The sequence below is a fragment of the Saimiri boliviensis genome, chromosome 10, assembly GCF_048565385.1.
Source record: "Saimiri boliviensis isolate mSaiBol1 chromosome 10, mSaiBol1.pri, whole genome shotgun sequence".
Lineage (NCBI taxonomy): Eukaryota > Metazoa > Chordata > Mammalia > Primates > Cebidae > Saimiri > Saimiri boliviensis.
In genome coordinates this window covers 88,244,455-88,261,333 of record NC_133458.1, presented here as the reverse complement: position 1 = coordinate 88,261,333, position 16,879 = coordinate 88,244,455, and the positions used below count along the sequence as shown (strand labels likewise).

General features: G+C 38.6%; 1 protein-coding gene across 1 annotated transcript in view; it reads right to left on the bottom strand.

Annotated features, from left to right (window-relative positions):
- DNAH11 (dynein axonemal heavy chain 11) overlaps window positions 1-16,879 on the bottom strand; it is a 396,587-nt gene that overhangs the window by 295,676 nt on the left and 84,032 nt on the right. Inside the window, exons 19-20 of the mRNA XM_074379604.1 lie at window positions 15,240-15,356; window positions 15,056-15,142 (exon numbers count right to left, since the gene is read on the bottom strand). Of these exons, the coding sequence (XP_074235705.1) occupies window positions 15,056-15,142; window positions 15,240-15,356 (204 nt within the window). The remainder of the gene's footprint in view (window positions 1-15,055; window positions 15,143-15,239; window positions 15,357-16,879) is intronic.

The following is a 16,879-nucleotide window of genomic DNA, read 5'->3' as shown; positions in this document are numbered from 1 at the left end:
AGCGAGATGAAATCACACCAATGCACTACAGCCTGGACAATCAGAGTGAGACCCTGTCTCAAAAAAACCAAAACAAAACAAAAAATCTATGCATTGTGAAATGGCTCTATAGAGATAATTAGTATGTGTATTACCTCACATACCTCATCATCGCATATTTTTTATGATGAGAACATTTAAAATCTCAGCAATTATCAAAATACAATATATTGCTATTAACTATAGTCACCACGTTGGACAAGAAGTCTTGTGAACTTTTTCCTAAAATTTTCTATCCTTGTCTAACATCTCCCAACCCCAACTCTGTCTCTTCATTCCTACTATGTAAAGAAGAATATTAGCATCCTACTTTCATGTTTACAAGTAACGTCTTCACAAACAAGAGCTGCAATTCTTTGACTTAGTTTTAAAATGTATTATTATGAAACATTATATATACATAACAGGATCTATGCATTTATTCCCCATCTAGCCAAAGAAATATGACTAGTAACTTTTAATGCCATTTTCAATTTTATCCCTATTTTCCCGCTATAAATTTAACCACAAAACCTAAACTTTTGATAGTCTTATTTTTATATTTTCACATTAATTTACTGCTAAGTGCTAAATGTTAAAGTTTGTTTTTGAAATATATATACTTGCATACATCTTGATTGACATTTATGTTCATCTATATATTCACAATGATGTGTGTGAAGTGTGTTCATTCCTCCACTTCGCAATACTACATTATATGAATATACCACAATTTGTTTCTTTACGTCTAATAGTCATTTTGGTTTTTCCTATGTTGCACCATTATTACTAATGCTACCAGAAATTTTCATATTCCCTATTGTATAGTATTTTATGTAGAGTTTTAATTATTCTTTTATTAGGTGAAAAATGTCTTCTAGGTGTTTCTATCATGAATGAATGTTGAATGATATCTAAAGTTTTTGAATTTCTTATGATAATATGATTTTTTTCTTCCTAATCTGTTAATGTAGTTAATTATATTGATTTGCTAAAGGTAAGGGAAGCTTAGTTTCCTGAAGTGAACCCAACTGGTTAATAAATTGGTATAATTTGATTGTTCAGTATGTTTATATCTATATGTACATGAGAAACACTGATCTGTATTTTTTCTCATACTATCCTTGTACAAAAATCAGACATGCTTCATGAAATAATTTTTGAATGTTCATTCTTCTTCAGGTTCCTAGAATCATGTGAATGAGATCTGTTTAGATTCATCTGAAAGCCATCAGGGCGTCTTCACCTCTCTGTTGGAAAATTTTTTGTTTTTAAACTATTGGTTACTATTTTTTTTTATTTTCCTACTGGCTAAGTTTTAATAGTTACATGAGTACTCAGATTTACTGAGACAGTTTTGGTAAATTGTATTTTTCCAAAAATTTACCTATTTTAAGTTTCATATGAATAGTGCTCTATATTTTTGAAAGTCCATTTCTGTACGATCCTTCCCTATTTTATTCTAATACTGTTAATTTTATTTCTATTTTTCCCTTGATTACACTGGATGTTTGTCCATAGAGCTAGTCTTCTCTAAAAACCAAATTTGGCATTGTTGGCTTGGAGTATAACTACAGTTATAACTAGTTATTCATCACTACAAATAAGTAGAGTTATTTTAGTGATGGTTTACTGGTGGTAAATACATTACATTTTTGTTTACCTGAAATATCTTCATTTCACTGTCACTGAGATATAATTTTTCCCAGTAGAATTAAAAGACATCATCCACTACCTTCTGGCTGCCATTGTTGCTGATGAGAAGTATGCTCTTAACCTAATCATCATTTTGAACAGTTGACCAGTCTTTTCTATATGGTTGCTTTGAAAATCTTTTTGCTTTAGGTATTCCGCAGTTTGCTGTGATGTGTCTAGATGCAGACTTTATATTTATCCTGGCTGGGATTCGGTGAATTTCCTGAATCTAGTGATTCATGCTTTGACCAGTGTATTAGTCACAGTTCTCCAGAAAGATAGAATGAATAGGATAAAATAAATAAATATACGAGGGAAATTTTATTAGGGGTACTGGCTCACAATAAGCCATTTGCAAGCTGGCAACCCAGATGCCAGTAGCGTAGCTCAGTCCAATTTCAAAGGCAGCAGAAACAAGAAAGCTGATAGTGTCATCCTCAGTCTGGGGCCAAAGGCCTGAGAATCAGACGCTGAGGGTGGGGAGCTGTAGGTTCAAGTCCTGGAGTCTTAAGTCCAGGGACACTGGAATTCTGATGTGCAAGACCAGAATAAAGTATTCCATTTCCAGGGGAGACAGCGAATTTGCCTCTCCTCTGCCTTTCTCTTCTATGTGGGCCCCCAGCCAATCAGACAGTGCCCACCTGCACAGCAGGTGGATCTTCCCCACTCTGTCCATCAACTCACAAAGCGGTCTCTACTGTATCCTCACAGACATACCCAGAAATTATGTTTCACCAGCTCTGTAGGTATCCCTTCATCCAAGCAAGTTGACCCCTAAATTCAACCATCACAACCATTCCTTTGAAAGTCTCAGCTATTATCTTGCAGACTGCATTCTGTTCATTCTCTCTTACATGAAGTACAAGTAGAAGAGCTGGATGGCATTCTAACTTCTGTGTGTCTCTTAAGCTCTTTTATATTTTCCATGTCCTTACACCTATGCCTTCATTCTAAGTGCTTTCTTCCAACGTAATTCACATTTCACTAATTCTCTGTCTAGTTTTAACGAGCTCTTTAACACATCTGCTGAGTTGCTTTTTGATTTTCACAAATCTGTTTTTCATTTCCGTAAGTATCCGGCCCTTTTTCAAATTCAACTGATCATTGTTGATGGTCTCAAAGCTGAGAACTTGCTCATTTTTATCAATATTATCTTTTATTTTCTTCTAATATCTGAAGCTTTGTATGGATCTCTATCTGTGCTTTCTTTCAATTGACTGTTAGGCATAATGGTGTTTACTGTTTTACTGTGGACTCATATGTGACTGAACTTAATCTGTTGGACGCCCTGAAGAGACTGAATGAGAATGCTTTTTGAAAGAGATGATTTAGGTTTGCTTCCACTAGTTGCTAGAAAGAGGTACTTGTAACCATTTCAATTTCCTGGCTTAGATATTCCTTAATCATAGGGGTAGTATAAAACTGGCTCATAGACCCTTGTGAGAACAGGAATATGTTTACAAACTCCCAGAGTATCCTTCTCTTGTTTTGTCACCCTACTCTGAGAATTAGTGAAGACCCACAGCAATCTCATAGGCTTCTTTTGCCCACTCTCCAATGAGGGTATCACCCTTAAGAGCATCTTCTAGTTCCCCATGAGAAACTTAATCTCATAGTTCTAGACTTCTGATATTTTCATTGTCACTAGAGCAGCACAGGACTCTGCATTTGTCTCTACTTTTTCTTGCCCTTTAGAGATTTGTCTTACGTTCTTGTAAGCTCAACAGTTTTAAAATTATACATTGGTAAATATGTATTCAGCATCTGTTTTACAAAAGAGAACTTTTAAAAATGTCTGGTCAACCATAATCTCCAAAACCAACTTCCCTTTGATTTATTTTTAATCCTTTTTTTTCCTATTACTTATACTAATTCCATTATTCCTAGAAACATATACTCAGTTACGGCTGGGCACAGTGGCTCATGCTTGTAATCCCAGCACATTGAGAGGCTGAGGCAGGCAGATCACTGGAGGTCAGGAGTTCAAGACCAGACTGGCCAACATTATAAAACCCTGCCTCTACTAAAAATACAAAAATTAGGTGGGTATGGTGGTGTGTGTCTGTGATCCCAAGCTACTCAAGAGGCTGAGGCAGGAGAATCGCTTGAACCTGGGAGGCAGAGGTCATAGTGAGCTCAGATCATGCCATTGCACAGAGCCTGGGTGACAGAGTGAGACTGTTAAAGGAAAATAACAGAAAAAGAAAGAAAAACAAAAGGAAGAGAAAGGAAAGGCAGAACTATCCAATATGATAATTCAACTGGTTATCATGTGGTCACTGTATCTCTGGCTATGAAGAAACGGAAGCACTTTACCAGGAAAACTCATTTTAATTGGAGAGATTCACTGCACTGTTACCCTTATTCACAGGTCAGTGGTTTCTGTCTTGTGGACTGAGATACCTTCAGGACCAGGTCCACCATTCCAGCCCAGAACAAGTATACATGTGCCTTTAGCTGACTGTAACTAGACTAACATTAGATATGTCTGAACAAGCACACCAAGAACAGGACTTCAAGAAAAAGTTCACCCAGCTCTACTACATTCAAAATATCCCTGTACTTAAAAGTATAAGCATCTCTGACTTTTAAATATGTGACTATTTGCTGTTATAGTATAGCATGAACACGATAAAATTCAATAAATAACTGTAGTAAATGTTTACATAGAGCATGTTGGTTAGTCAAGTAAAAACGTTTCCCCATCCACAATCTGTTCAGACCACCTGCAATTTAGACATAATCTTAAAAAAAAAAAACAAAAAAAGATATTAGCATACTCTAACTTACTCCCTTTTCAATGAATATATTAACCAATTTTCTTCTGCCAAGTGAAAGAGGCAACATGATGCTATAGAATAATGTTTTCTGAATAAGTTTAAAGCAATTAAATCTTAATTCAACCCAAAATTTAGAAGGAGACGTAAGGGCTCTGTCAGCTGCACCCAGCTAAAGAGGAAAGACTACTTCCAGCATTCAGTGAAATCAGGGTGACAGGCTAGATGAGCAACTCATAAAGGTGCCCAGCTCCTAAATCTTAACTTCAAACAATTATTTTCTTATTATGGGTGCTAAGTTCCTAGAGAAGCAAAGACATGTTTTTTCTAATAAAAGTTTAAAACATATTTTCATGTGTTCTATGAATTACCATTCGGATTCTTCACCCACCATATTCATTCTTATAGTCAACTATAATAAAGTACAGTTGTTCACTATAAACCAGAATTGAATGATTCAACAAGTTTCATGACCAGGGTTAAGAATAAGTTACGGGCTTCCCTGACTATGGTTAAAAGTTATGAGCAAAAGCATCACAAGAGAAAGCATATAGTGGTTAAAATTTCTGATTTAAAAAAAAAAAAAAGTTCAGATGGCCAGAATGGTAATCCTAGTTCTGTCACCTACACAAATCTGCAAGGAATTACTTAATTATACAAGCTTTTTATTTGAAATAGGAAAATTAATACAAGCCATATCACAGAAACACTGTGAGAATTAAAAAGCAGTAATGTAAGTCATATGCTTCATCAAATTCTTGCTATATAGTAAGTGCTCAAAAAATAGGAGTAGTTGTTATTCTCTCTAGTAGGATTACTATGATGATTTTGATAGTTAACACTGAGTGTCGATTCTTGGGAAGTGACAAAAGGAAGTTTCTCCAGAGTGCAGCTACAACCGAGTGAGACAGAACCAGAGCGATATCCACATCTCCAAGCAAGGTGCTGGTTTTGTTTTAAAGGGACTGGTTGAACAGCGGGATTAACCCCTGAAAAAAGGCAGTGAAAGCAGCCCAAAGGCGTCCAGCCAAAGCAAGGCAGGGCACTGCCCCACCTGGAAAGTGTATCAGGCATGGAGGATAGGGTGCATTGATCCTCCTCAGTTCTCTGAATCTGATACAACAATTCACTCCGAGACTTCGGCAGCACAGACTAGGAAAACGCCACCTTGCTGAGAACCACCCAGAGTTGCAGACCCAGGCGACATACAGAAGAAAGCCTCATACAGAAGAAATAACCCCAACTTACAGAAAGGAAGTCCACTCAGAGAAGATAGGAAGAAACCAGCACAAAAAGGATGAAAACATCAAAGTCCAGAACACTTCTCCTTCCCAGAGAGATCATCACTCACCAGCATGGCAACAAAACAGGTCAAAAAACGATTTTGACTAGCTGACAAAAGCAGGCTTCAGAAGATGGGTAATAACAAACTTCTCTGAGCTAAAAGAACATGTTTTAACCCAATGCAAAGAAACTAAAAACCTTGAAAAAAATTTAGATGAAATGCTACCTAGAATAATCAGCCTAGAGAAGAACATAAACAACTTGATGGAGCTGAAAAACACAGTACAAGAACTTCGTGAAGCACACACAAGTTTCAACAGCTGAATCAATCAAGCAGAAGAAAGGATATCAGAGATCAAAGATTAAATCAATGAAATAAAAAGAGAAGGCAAAAAAAGAGAAAAAAAAGTGAAAATAAATGAACAAAGCCTCCAAGAAATACGGAATTATGTGAAATGACCTAATCTACGCTTGATCGGTATACCTGAAAAGGACGGGGGAAATGAATCCAAGCTGAAAAACACTCTTCAAAATATTATCCAGGAGAACTTCCCCAACTTAGCAAAGCAGGCCGACACTCAAATTCAGGAAATACAAAGAACACCACAGAGATACTGCTCAACAAGAGCAACCCCAAGGCATATAATCATCAGATTCGCCAGGGTTGAAGTGAAGGAAAAAGTGCTAAGGGCAGCCAGAAAGTAAGTTTGAGTCACCCACAAAGGAAAGCCCATCAGACTCACAGCAGCTCTCTCAGCAGAAACTCTACATGCCGTAAGACAGTGGGGACAAATACTCAGCATTCTTAAAGAAAAGAACTTTCAATCCACAGTCTCATATCCAGCCAAACTAAGCTTCATAAGTGAAGGAGAAATAAAATCCTTTATGGACAAGCAATTACTGAGAGATTTCATCACCACCAGACCTGCCCTTCAAGAGCTCCTGAAGAAAGCACTAAGCACAGAAAAAAAAAATCCAGTACCAGCCACTGCAAAAATGAACCAAATGGTAAAGACCAATGATGCAATGAGGAAACTGCATCGACCAACAGGCAAAACAACGAACCAGTAACAAAATTACAGGATCAAATTCACATATAAAAATATAAGCATTAAATGTAAATGGCCTAAATGCCCCAATCAAAAGACACAGACTGGAAAACTGGGTAAAAAGTCAAAACCTATCAGTATGCTGTATTCAAGACACCCATTTCACACACAAAGACACAAACAGACTCAGAATAAAGGGATAGAAGATCATCTATCAAGCAAATGGAAAGCAAAAAAAAGCAATTTTAGTTTTTGATAAAATCAACTTTAAACAAAGATCAGAAGAGACAAAGAAGGACACTACATAATGGTGAAAGGATCAATACAACAAGAAGAGCTAACTATCGTAAATATATGTGCATCTAATACAGGAACACCCAATAAATAAAGCAAGTTCTTAATGACCTACAAACAGACTTAGACTCCTGCACAATAATAATGGGAGACTTTAACACTCCACTGTCAACATTAGACAGAGCGACAAGACAGAAAATCAACGAGGATATACAGGACTTGAATGCAAAATTGGAACAAGTGGACCTAACAGACATCTACAGAATGCACCATTCCACAGCCACAGAATATACATTCTTCTCAGCACCACATTGCACTTACACTAAAATTGACCACATAATTGGAAGTAAATCACCCCTCAGCAAATGCAAAAGAATGAAAATCAGACCAAAGTGCAATCAAATTAGATCTCAGGATTAAGAAACTAACTCAAAACCACACAACTTCAAGGAAACCGAATAACTGGCTCCTGAATGGTGACTGGATAAACAATGATATGAAGGCAGAAATAAAGATGTTCTTCAAAACCAACGAGAACAAGGACACAATGTACCAGAATCTCAGGGACACATTTAAAGCAGTTCCAGAGGGAAATTTATAGCATTAATTGCCCACATGAAAAACAATGAATTATCTAAAATGGAAATCCTATCGTCAAAATTGAAAGAACTAGAGGAGCAAGATTTAAAAAACTCTACAAAGAGGAGCTGGTACTATTGCTTCTAAAACTATTCCAAACAATCCAAAAAGAGGTAATCCTTCCCAAATCATTTCATGAGACCAACATCATCCTGATACCAAAACCTGACAGAGACTCAACAAGAAAAAAAAAACTTCAGGCCAATATCCATGATGAACATAGATGCAGAAATCTTCAATAAAATACTGGCAAGCTGATGTCAACAGCACATCAAAAAGCTTATACACCATGATCAAGTAGGATTCATCCCGCGGATGCAAGGCTGCTTCAACATACACAAGTCTATAAACATAATTCACTACATAAACAGAACCAAAGACAAAAACCACATGATTATCTCAATAGATGCAGAGAAGGCCTTTGACAAAATTCAACAGCCCTTTATGCTAAAACCCTCAATAAACTAAGTATCAACAGAACTTATCTCAAAATAATAAAAGCTATTTACAACGAAAACTGGAAGCATTTCCTTTGAAATCTGGCACTACACAAGTGCTCTCTCACCACTCCTATTCAATATAGTATTGGAAGTTCTAACCAGAAAAATCAGGCAAGAAAAAGAAATAAAGGGTATTGAAATAGGAAAGGAGGAAGTCAAATTGTCTCTATTTGCAGACAACATGATTGTATATCTAGAAGACTCCATTGTCCCAGCTCAAAATCTCCTGAAACTGATAAGCAACTTCAGCCAAGTCTCAGGATACAAAATCAATGTGCAAAAATCACAAGCATTCCTATACACCAATAACAGACTTAAAGAGAGCCAAATCAAGAACGAACTGCCATTCACAATTGCTACAAAGAGAATAAAATACCTGGGAATACAACTAACAAGGAACATAAAGGACCTCTTCAAGGAGAACTACAAACTGCTGCTCAATAAAACAAGAGAGGACACAAACAGATGGAGAAACATTCCATGTTCATGGTTAGGATGAATCAATATCATGAAAATGGCCATACTGCCCAAAGTAATCTACAGATTCAACACTATCCCCATCAAGCTACCGATGACCTTCACAGAACTGGAAAAAAACACCTTAAACTTCATATGGAACCAAGAGAGAGCCCGCATAGCCAAGTCAATTCTAAACAAAAAGAACAAAGCGGGAGGCATCACACTACCTGACTTCAAAATATACTACAAGGCTACAGTATTCAAAACAGCATGGTACTGGTACCAAAACAGAGATAAGAACAATGGAAGAAAACAGAGGCCTCAGAGGCAACACCACACATCTACAACCATTTGATCTTTGAAAAACCTGACAAAAACAAGCAATGGGGAAAGGATTCCATTTAATAAATGGTGTTGTGAAAACTGGCTAGCCATGTGCAGAAAGCAGAAACTGGACCCCTTCCTGACACCTTGCACGAAAATTAACTCCAGATGGATTAAAGACTTAAACATAAGACCTAACACCATAAAAACCCTAGAAGAAAACCTAGGCAAAATCATTCAGGACATATGCGTAGGCAAGGACTTCATGACCAAAACACCAAAAGCATTGGCAACAAAAGCCAAAATAGACAAATGGGACCTAATAAAACTCCACAGCTTCTGCACGGCAAAAGAAACAGTCATTAGAGTGAACTGGCAACCAACAGAATGGGAAAAAATTTTTGCAGTCTACCCATCTGACAAAGGGCTGATATCCAGAATCTACAAAGAACTAAAACAGATTTACAAGAAAAAAACAAACAAGCCCATTCAAAAGTGGGCAAAGGATATGAACAGACACTTTTCAAAAGAAGACATACATGAGGCCGACAAACATATGAAAAAAATGCTCATCACTGGTCATGAGAGAAATGCAAATCAAAACTACATTGAGATACCATCTCACACCAGTTAGAATGGCGATCATTAAAAAATCTGGAGACAACAAATGCTGGAGAGGATGTGGAGAAACAGGAACACTTTTACACTGTTGGTGGGAATATAAATGAATTCAACCACTGTGGAAGACAGTGTGGCGATTGCCCAATGACCTAAAAATAGAAATCCCATTTGACCCAGCAATCCCATTACTGGGTATATATCCAAAGGATTATAAATCATTCTACTATAAGGACACATGCACACAAATGTTCACTGCAGCACTGTTCACAATAGCAAAGACCTGGAACCAACCCAAATGCCCAATGATGATAGACTGGATAGGGAAAATGTGGTAATATACACCATGGAATATTATGCAGCCATCAAAAATGATGAGTTCACGTCCTTTGTAGGGACATGGATGAACCTGGAAACCATCATTCTCAGCAAACTGACACAAGAGCAGAAAATCAAACACCGCATGTTCTCACTCATAGGCGGGTGTTGATCAATGAGAACACATGGACACACGGAGGGGAGCACTACACACTGGGGTCCGTTGGGGGGAAACAGGGGAGGAACGGGGGGTGGGGAGGTGGGAAGAGATAGCATGGGGAGAAATGCCAGATATACGTGATAGGGAGGAAGGCAGCAAATCACACTGCCATGTGTGTACCTATGTAACAATCTTGCATGTTCTTCACATGTACCCCCAAACCTAAAATGCAATTTAAAAAAAATATCTGGAGACAACAGCTGCTGGAGAGAATGTGGAGAAATAGGAACAATTGTACACTGTTGGTGGGAGTGTAAATTTTCAACCATTGTGGAAGACAGTGTGGTGATTCCTCAAGGACCTACAAATGGAAATTCCATTTGACCGAGCAATTCCATTACTGGGTATATATCCAAAGTATTATAAATCATTCTACTATAAGGACACGTGCACACCAATGTTCATTGCAGCATAGTTTACAATAGCAAAGACCTGGAACCAACCCAAATGCCCATTGATGATAGACTGGACAGGGAAAATGTGGCACATACACACCATGGAATATTACGCAGCCATCAAGAATGATGAGTTCGTGTTCTTTATAGGGACATGGATGAACCTGGAAACCATCATTCTCAGCAAACTGACACAAGAACAGAAAATCAAACACTACATGTTCTTACTCACAGGGTGAGTGGGTGTTGAACAACGAGAACACATGGACACAGAGAGGGGAGTATCACACACTGGGGTCTGTCGGGGGCAAAATAGGGGAGGGACACCAGGGGGTGGGGAGTTGGGGAGAGATAGCATGGGGAGAAATGCCAGATATACGTGATAGGGAGGAAGGCAGCAAATCACACTGCCATGTGTGTACCTATGCAACAATCTTGCATGTCCTTCACACGTACCCCAAAACCTAAAATGCAATTTTAAAAAATTGGTAAAGGGTAGATCACTACCGATTCCTCAGAAATACAAACTACCATCAGAGATTACTACAAACAACTCCATGCACATAAACCAGTAAATGAGTAAATGTGGAAGACAAAGATAAATTCCTGGACACTTGCACACTGCCAAGACTAAGCCAAGAGCAAGTTGAAACCATGAATAGACCAATAACAATGTTGGAAGTCAAGGCAACAATTAGTAGCTTACCAAGCAAAAAAAGTCCAGGTCCAGACGGGTTCACAGCCAAATTCTACCAGACATACAAGGCGGAGCTGGTACCATTCCTGTTGAAACTATTCCAAACAATACAAAAAGAGGGAATCCTCCCTAACTCTTTCTATGAGACCAACATCATAGATACCAAAATCTGGCAGAGACAAAACTAAAAAAGAAAACTACAGGCCAATATTCAAGATGAACACAGAGGAAAAAAATGTTCAATAAAATACTGGCAAACCAAATCCAACAGAACATCAAAAAGCTTTTCCATCACAATCAAGTAGGCTTCATCCTGGGGATGCAAGGTTGCTTCAACATACGCAAATCTATAAATGTAATTCACCACATAAACAGAACCAAAGACAAAAACCATGATTATCTCAACAGATGCAGAGAAGGCCTTCGACAACAGTCAACAGCTCTTTATGCTAAAAACTCTCAATAAACTAGGTATCGATGGAACGTATCTCAGAACAATAAAAACTATTTATGACAAACTCACAGCCAATATCATACTGAATGGGCAAAAATTAGAAGCATTCCCTTTAAAAACTGGCACTAGACAAGGATGCTCTCTCTCACCACTCCTATTTAATATAGTATTGGAAGTTCCAACCAGAGCAATTAGGCAAGAAAAAGAAATAAAGTGTATTCATTTAGGAAAGGAAGAAGTCAAATTGTCTCTATTTGCAGAAAACATGATTGTACATTAAGAAGACTCCATCATGTCAGCCGTAACTCTCCTTAAGCTGATAAGCAACTTCAGCAAAATCTAAGGATATAAATCAATGTGCAGAAATCATAGGCATTCCTATATACCAGTAACAGACAGAGAGCCAAATCAAGAACAAACTCCCATTTGCAATTGCTACAAAAAGAAGAAAATACCTAGGAATACAACTAACAAAGGAGGTAAAAGATCTCTTCAATTTCTTCAAGAAGCAAACTGACACAAGAGCAGAAAATCAAACACCACATGTTCTCACTCATAGGTGGGTGTTGAAAAATGAGAACACATGGACACAGGGAGGGGAGCACTACACACTGGGGTCCGTTGGGGGGAAATGGGGGAGGGACGGGGGAGTGGGGAGGTGGGAAGAGATAGCATGGGGAGAAATGACAGATACAGGTGAGGGGAAGAAAGGCAGTGAACCACATTGCCACGTGTGTACCTGTGCAACAAACTTGCATGTCCTTCACATGTACCCCAAAATCTAAAATGCAATTAAAAAATAAATAAATAAATAAATAAATAAATAAATAAAAAAGAAAACTACAAAAAACCAATCAAGAAAATAAGAGAGGATACAAACAGATGGAAAAACATTCCTCTCATGGTTAGGAAGACTCAATATTGTGAAAATGGCCATACTGCCAATGTAATTTATAGATTCAACGCTATCCCCATCAAGCTACCATTGGCCTTCTTCACAGAACTGGAAAAAAACCCTTTAAATTTCATATGGAACCAAAAGGGAGCCCACATAGCCAAGGTAATTCTAAGCAAAACTTACAAAAAGAACAAAGCTGGAGGCATCAAGCTACCTGACTACAAACTATACTACAAGGCTACAGCAATCAAAACAGCATGATACTGGTACCAAAACAGAGATATAGTCCAATAGAACAGAACAGAGGCCTCAGAAGCAACACCACAAATCTACAACCATCTTATATTTGATGAACTGCATAAAAACAAGCAATGGGGAAAGGATTCCCTGTTTAATAAATGGTGTTGGGAAAACTGGCTAGCCATGTGCAGGAAGCTGAAACTGAACCCCTTCCTGACACCTTATACAAAAATTAACTCCAGATGAATTAAAGATTTAAACGTAAGAACACCATAAAAACTGTAGAAGAAAACCTAGGCAAAAGCATTCAAGACATTGGCACAGGCAATGACTTCATGACTAAGACACCAAAAGCAATGGCAACAAAAGCCAAAACAGACAAATGGGACCTAATAAAACTCCACAGCTTCTGCACAGCAAAAGAAACAATCATTAAACTGGCAACCAACAGAATGGGAAAAAATTTTTGCAATCTACCCATCACACCAAGGGCTAATATACAGAAACTACAAAGAACTGAAACAGATTTCCAAAAGAAAAAAAATAAACCCATTCAAAAGTGGGCAAAGGACATGAACAGACACTTTACAAAAGAAGACAAATATGCGGCCAACAAACACACAAAAAAATGCTCCTCATCACTGGTCATTAGAGAAACGCAAATCAAAACCACACTGAGATACCACCTCACACCAGTTAGAATGGCAATCATTAAAAATTCTGGAGACAACAGATGCTGGAGAGGATGTAGACAAATAGGAACACTTTCACACTGTTGGCGGGAGTGTAGATTAGTTCAACCATTATGGAAGACAGTGTGGTGAGTCCTCAACGATCCAGAAATAGAAATTCCATTTAACCCAGCAATCCCATTACTGGGTATATACCCAAAGGATTATGAATCATTCTATCATAAGGATACATGCACACATAGGTTCACTGTGGCACAGTTTACAATAGCAAAAACCTGAAACCAACCCAAATGCCTATCGATGGCAGACTGGAGGAAAAAAATGTGGCACATATACACCATGAAATACTATGCATTCATAAAAAACGATGAGTTTGTGTCCTTTGTAGAGACATGGATGAAACTAGAAACCATCATTCTCAGCAAACTGACACGAGAACAGAAAATCAAACACTGCATGTTCTCACTCATAGGCAGGTGTTGAACAATGAGAACACTTGGACACAAAAAGGGAAGCATCACACACTGGGGTCTGTTGAGGGGGAGCTTCAGGAGGGATAGCAGGAGGGAGGGTTGGGGAGGGATAACATGGGGAAAAATGTCAGGTATAGGTGATGGGGGGATGGTGACAACAAACCACCTTGCCATGAATGTACCTATGCAACAATCTTGCATGATCTGCACATGTACCCCAGAATCTAAAGTATAATTAAAAAATATATACACACACACACACACACACACACACACACATACATATTGAGTGTCAACTTGATTGGACTGAAGGATACAAAGTATTGTTCCTGGATGTGTCTGTGAGGGTGTTGTCAAAGGACATTAACATTTGAGTCAGTGGACCGGAAGAGGCAGACCCACCCACAATCTGGGTGGGCACCATCTAAGCTGCCAGCACAGCTAGGATAAAAGTAGACAGAGGAATGTGAAAGGACTAGACTAGATTGGTCTTTCTGGCCTCCATCTTTCTCCCAAACTGGATGCTTCCTGTCCTTGAACACTGGACTCCAAGTTCTTCAGCTTTTGGGCTCTTGGATCTAAACCAGTGGCTTGCTAGGGACTCTCAGGCCTTTGGCCACAGACTGATGGCCATACTGTTGGCTTCCCTGCTTTTGAGATTTGGGGACTCAGACTGGCTTCCTTGCTCCTTAGCTCGAAGATAGCCTGCTGTGGGCCTTTGTCTTGTCATGGTGTGAGTCAACATTCCTTAATAAAACTCCCTTTCATATATACATCTGTCCTATTAGTCTTGTCCCTCTAGAGAACCCTAATACAGTGATGATGATGGTGTGGGCAGGCATGATTTGGAATATAATACAATTTACTTGGGGGAAAATTGCTTTTAACTGGGTTTTAAATAATTCCTGTAACAGCTAAATGAAGGCAGTATGTGGCAGTATTTTGTGTCTAAACTTCTATTTTTTAAAGTGGCTACTGTAATGCACACAAGATATTTGAGATCTATATTACCTTATCAAGTGCTGTGTACGGATTTTCTGCATTAAATCCAAGAGGGGCATAGCATCTGAATCTCTCTCTGAATTCTGCCTGCTTTTCCTGATTAGTAGGGGGGTGGAAAAAGTCAGTTTCAAACAAATACTTCGATTATTCTTGTAAAACTTTTCTTAAAGCAAAAACTTGGTAACTAGCTTACATCAAACAAAATACATTTTTTCCTTATAAGAGTTACTTCGGCATTATGGAGGGGTGAGACTTCATGTCTGACAGTTGCTGCAGTCTTTTTGGTAGTTTCCCATCTTTCAGGTAATTCCTGCAAAAGCAAAGGTATAAATGGGAAATTACTTTAATTCCTAAAACAAATCAATCCTATAGGATTAAATTACTCTAACGTCTTTTTTTTTTTTTCCCCTCTTGAGACAAGATCTGGCCGTATCCCCTAGGCTGGAATGCACTGGCATGATCTCAGCTCACCGAAACCTTCACCTCCTGGGTTCAAGTGATCCTCCCACCTCGGTCTCCTGAGTAGCTGGAACTACAGACGTGCACTACCATGCCTGGGTACTTCTGTTTTTTGTAGAGATGGTTTGACCATGTTGCTCAGGCTGGTCTTGAACTTGGGAGCTCAAGTGATTCACCTGTCTTTGACTCCCAAAGTGCTGGGATTATAGGCATGAGCAACCATACCCAGGTAAATGATTGTAATTTCTTACACTAACCCATGACATCTTTTCATTCTTACATAATGAGTTTATCAAAAAAAAAAGATGAAAGTGATGAAAAGGCTTGGAACTAGGGCTGATTCACTGGCACTGCTGGGTTCAGAACACCAAAGCATGTACCAGAATTGTTCTCATCTGAGAATTCAAGGAAATCTTTTCAAAATAAACACAAATCTCCCAATTTTTTTGCTGCTGTGGGAATAAAACTAAAATGCTCTGGGGCCGGGCACGGCGGCTCACACCTGTAATCCCAGGACTTTGGGAGGCTGAGGTGAGCGGATCACGAGGTCAAGAGATCGAGACCATCCTGGTCAACATGGTGAAACCCCGTCTCTACTAAAAATACAAAAAATAGCCAGGCATGGTGGCGCGTGCCTGTAATCCCAGCTACTCGGGAGGCTGAGGTGGAAGAATCGCTTGAACCTAGGAGGTGGAGGTTACAGTGAGCCAAGTTTGCACCACTGCACTCCAGCCTGGAAACAGAGCAAGACTCCGTCTAAAAAAAAAAAAAACAAAAAACAAAAAAACAGCTCGGGAAATGACTTTGTTGATCTCTAACAACTAGAAATGGAAGCCAGCCACGTTAAGTAATCCGGCAAGTGAAAAAAAATATGCTTTAAAATGGTGGGGCAAGGGTGAAAACGGAATCAATCACATCCTCTCCTTTTCTCTAGCTCTCAAAGCTCTGTACATTCTCCTCCTTGTTGGAGCACTGAGGTTGGGTTTATTTTAGGTGACTAGGATTTTTTGAAGGGAAAAGAGGCAAAGGGAAGAAAGGTTAATTCCTACTCTACGTAGGACAAAAGACACAATAAATAGTTCAGGTACCAACTCAACTCTGCTCTCCCTGCCTACAATGCAAATAGGACAAAAGCAAGTTATTTTCTCTCAGGAGCCATGCATGGGGCCTAACTACCATTGAAAAGCATTTCTTGTGTCCCCGCTAACAAAGCATTGTTCTTCTGGGTCATCTCCTGGGAAACTGAAATTGTTCTGTCATACAAAACCACCCATAGTGATGGAACTCTACCTGTGTAGCTGAAGTGCAAAATTCAAAGGTTCTAAAGACTATTTTGTAACCCTCAATAAATATTTGATAAATGATTCAGTAACT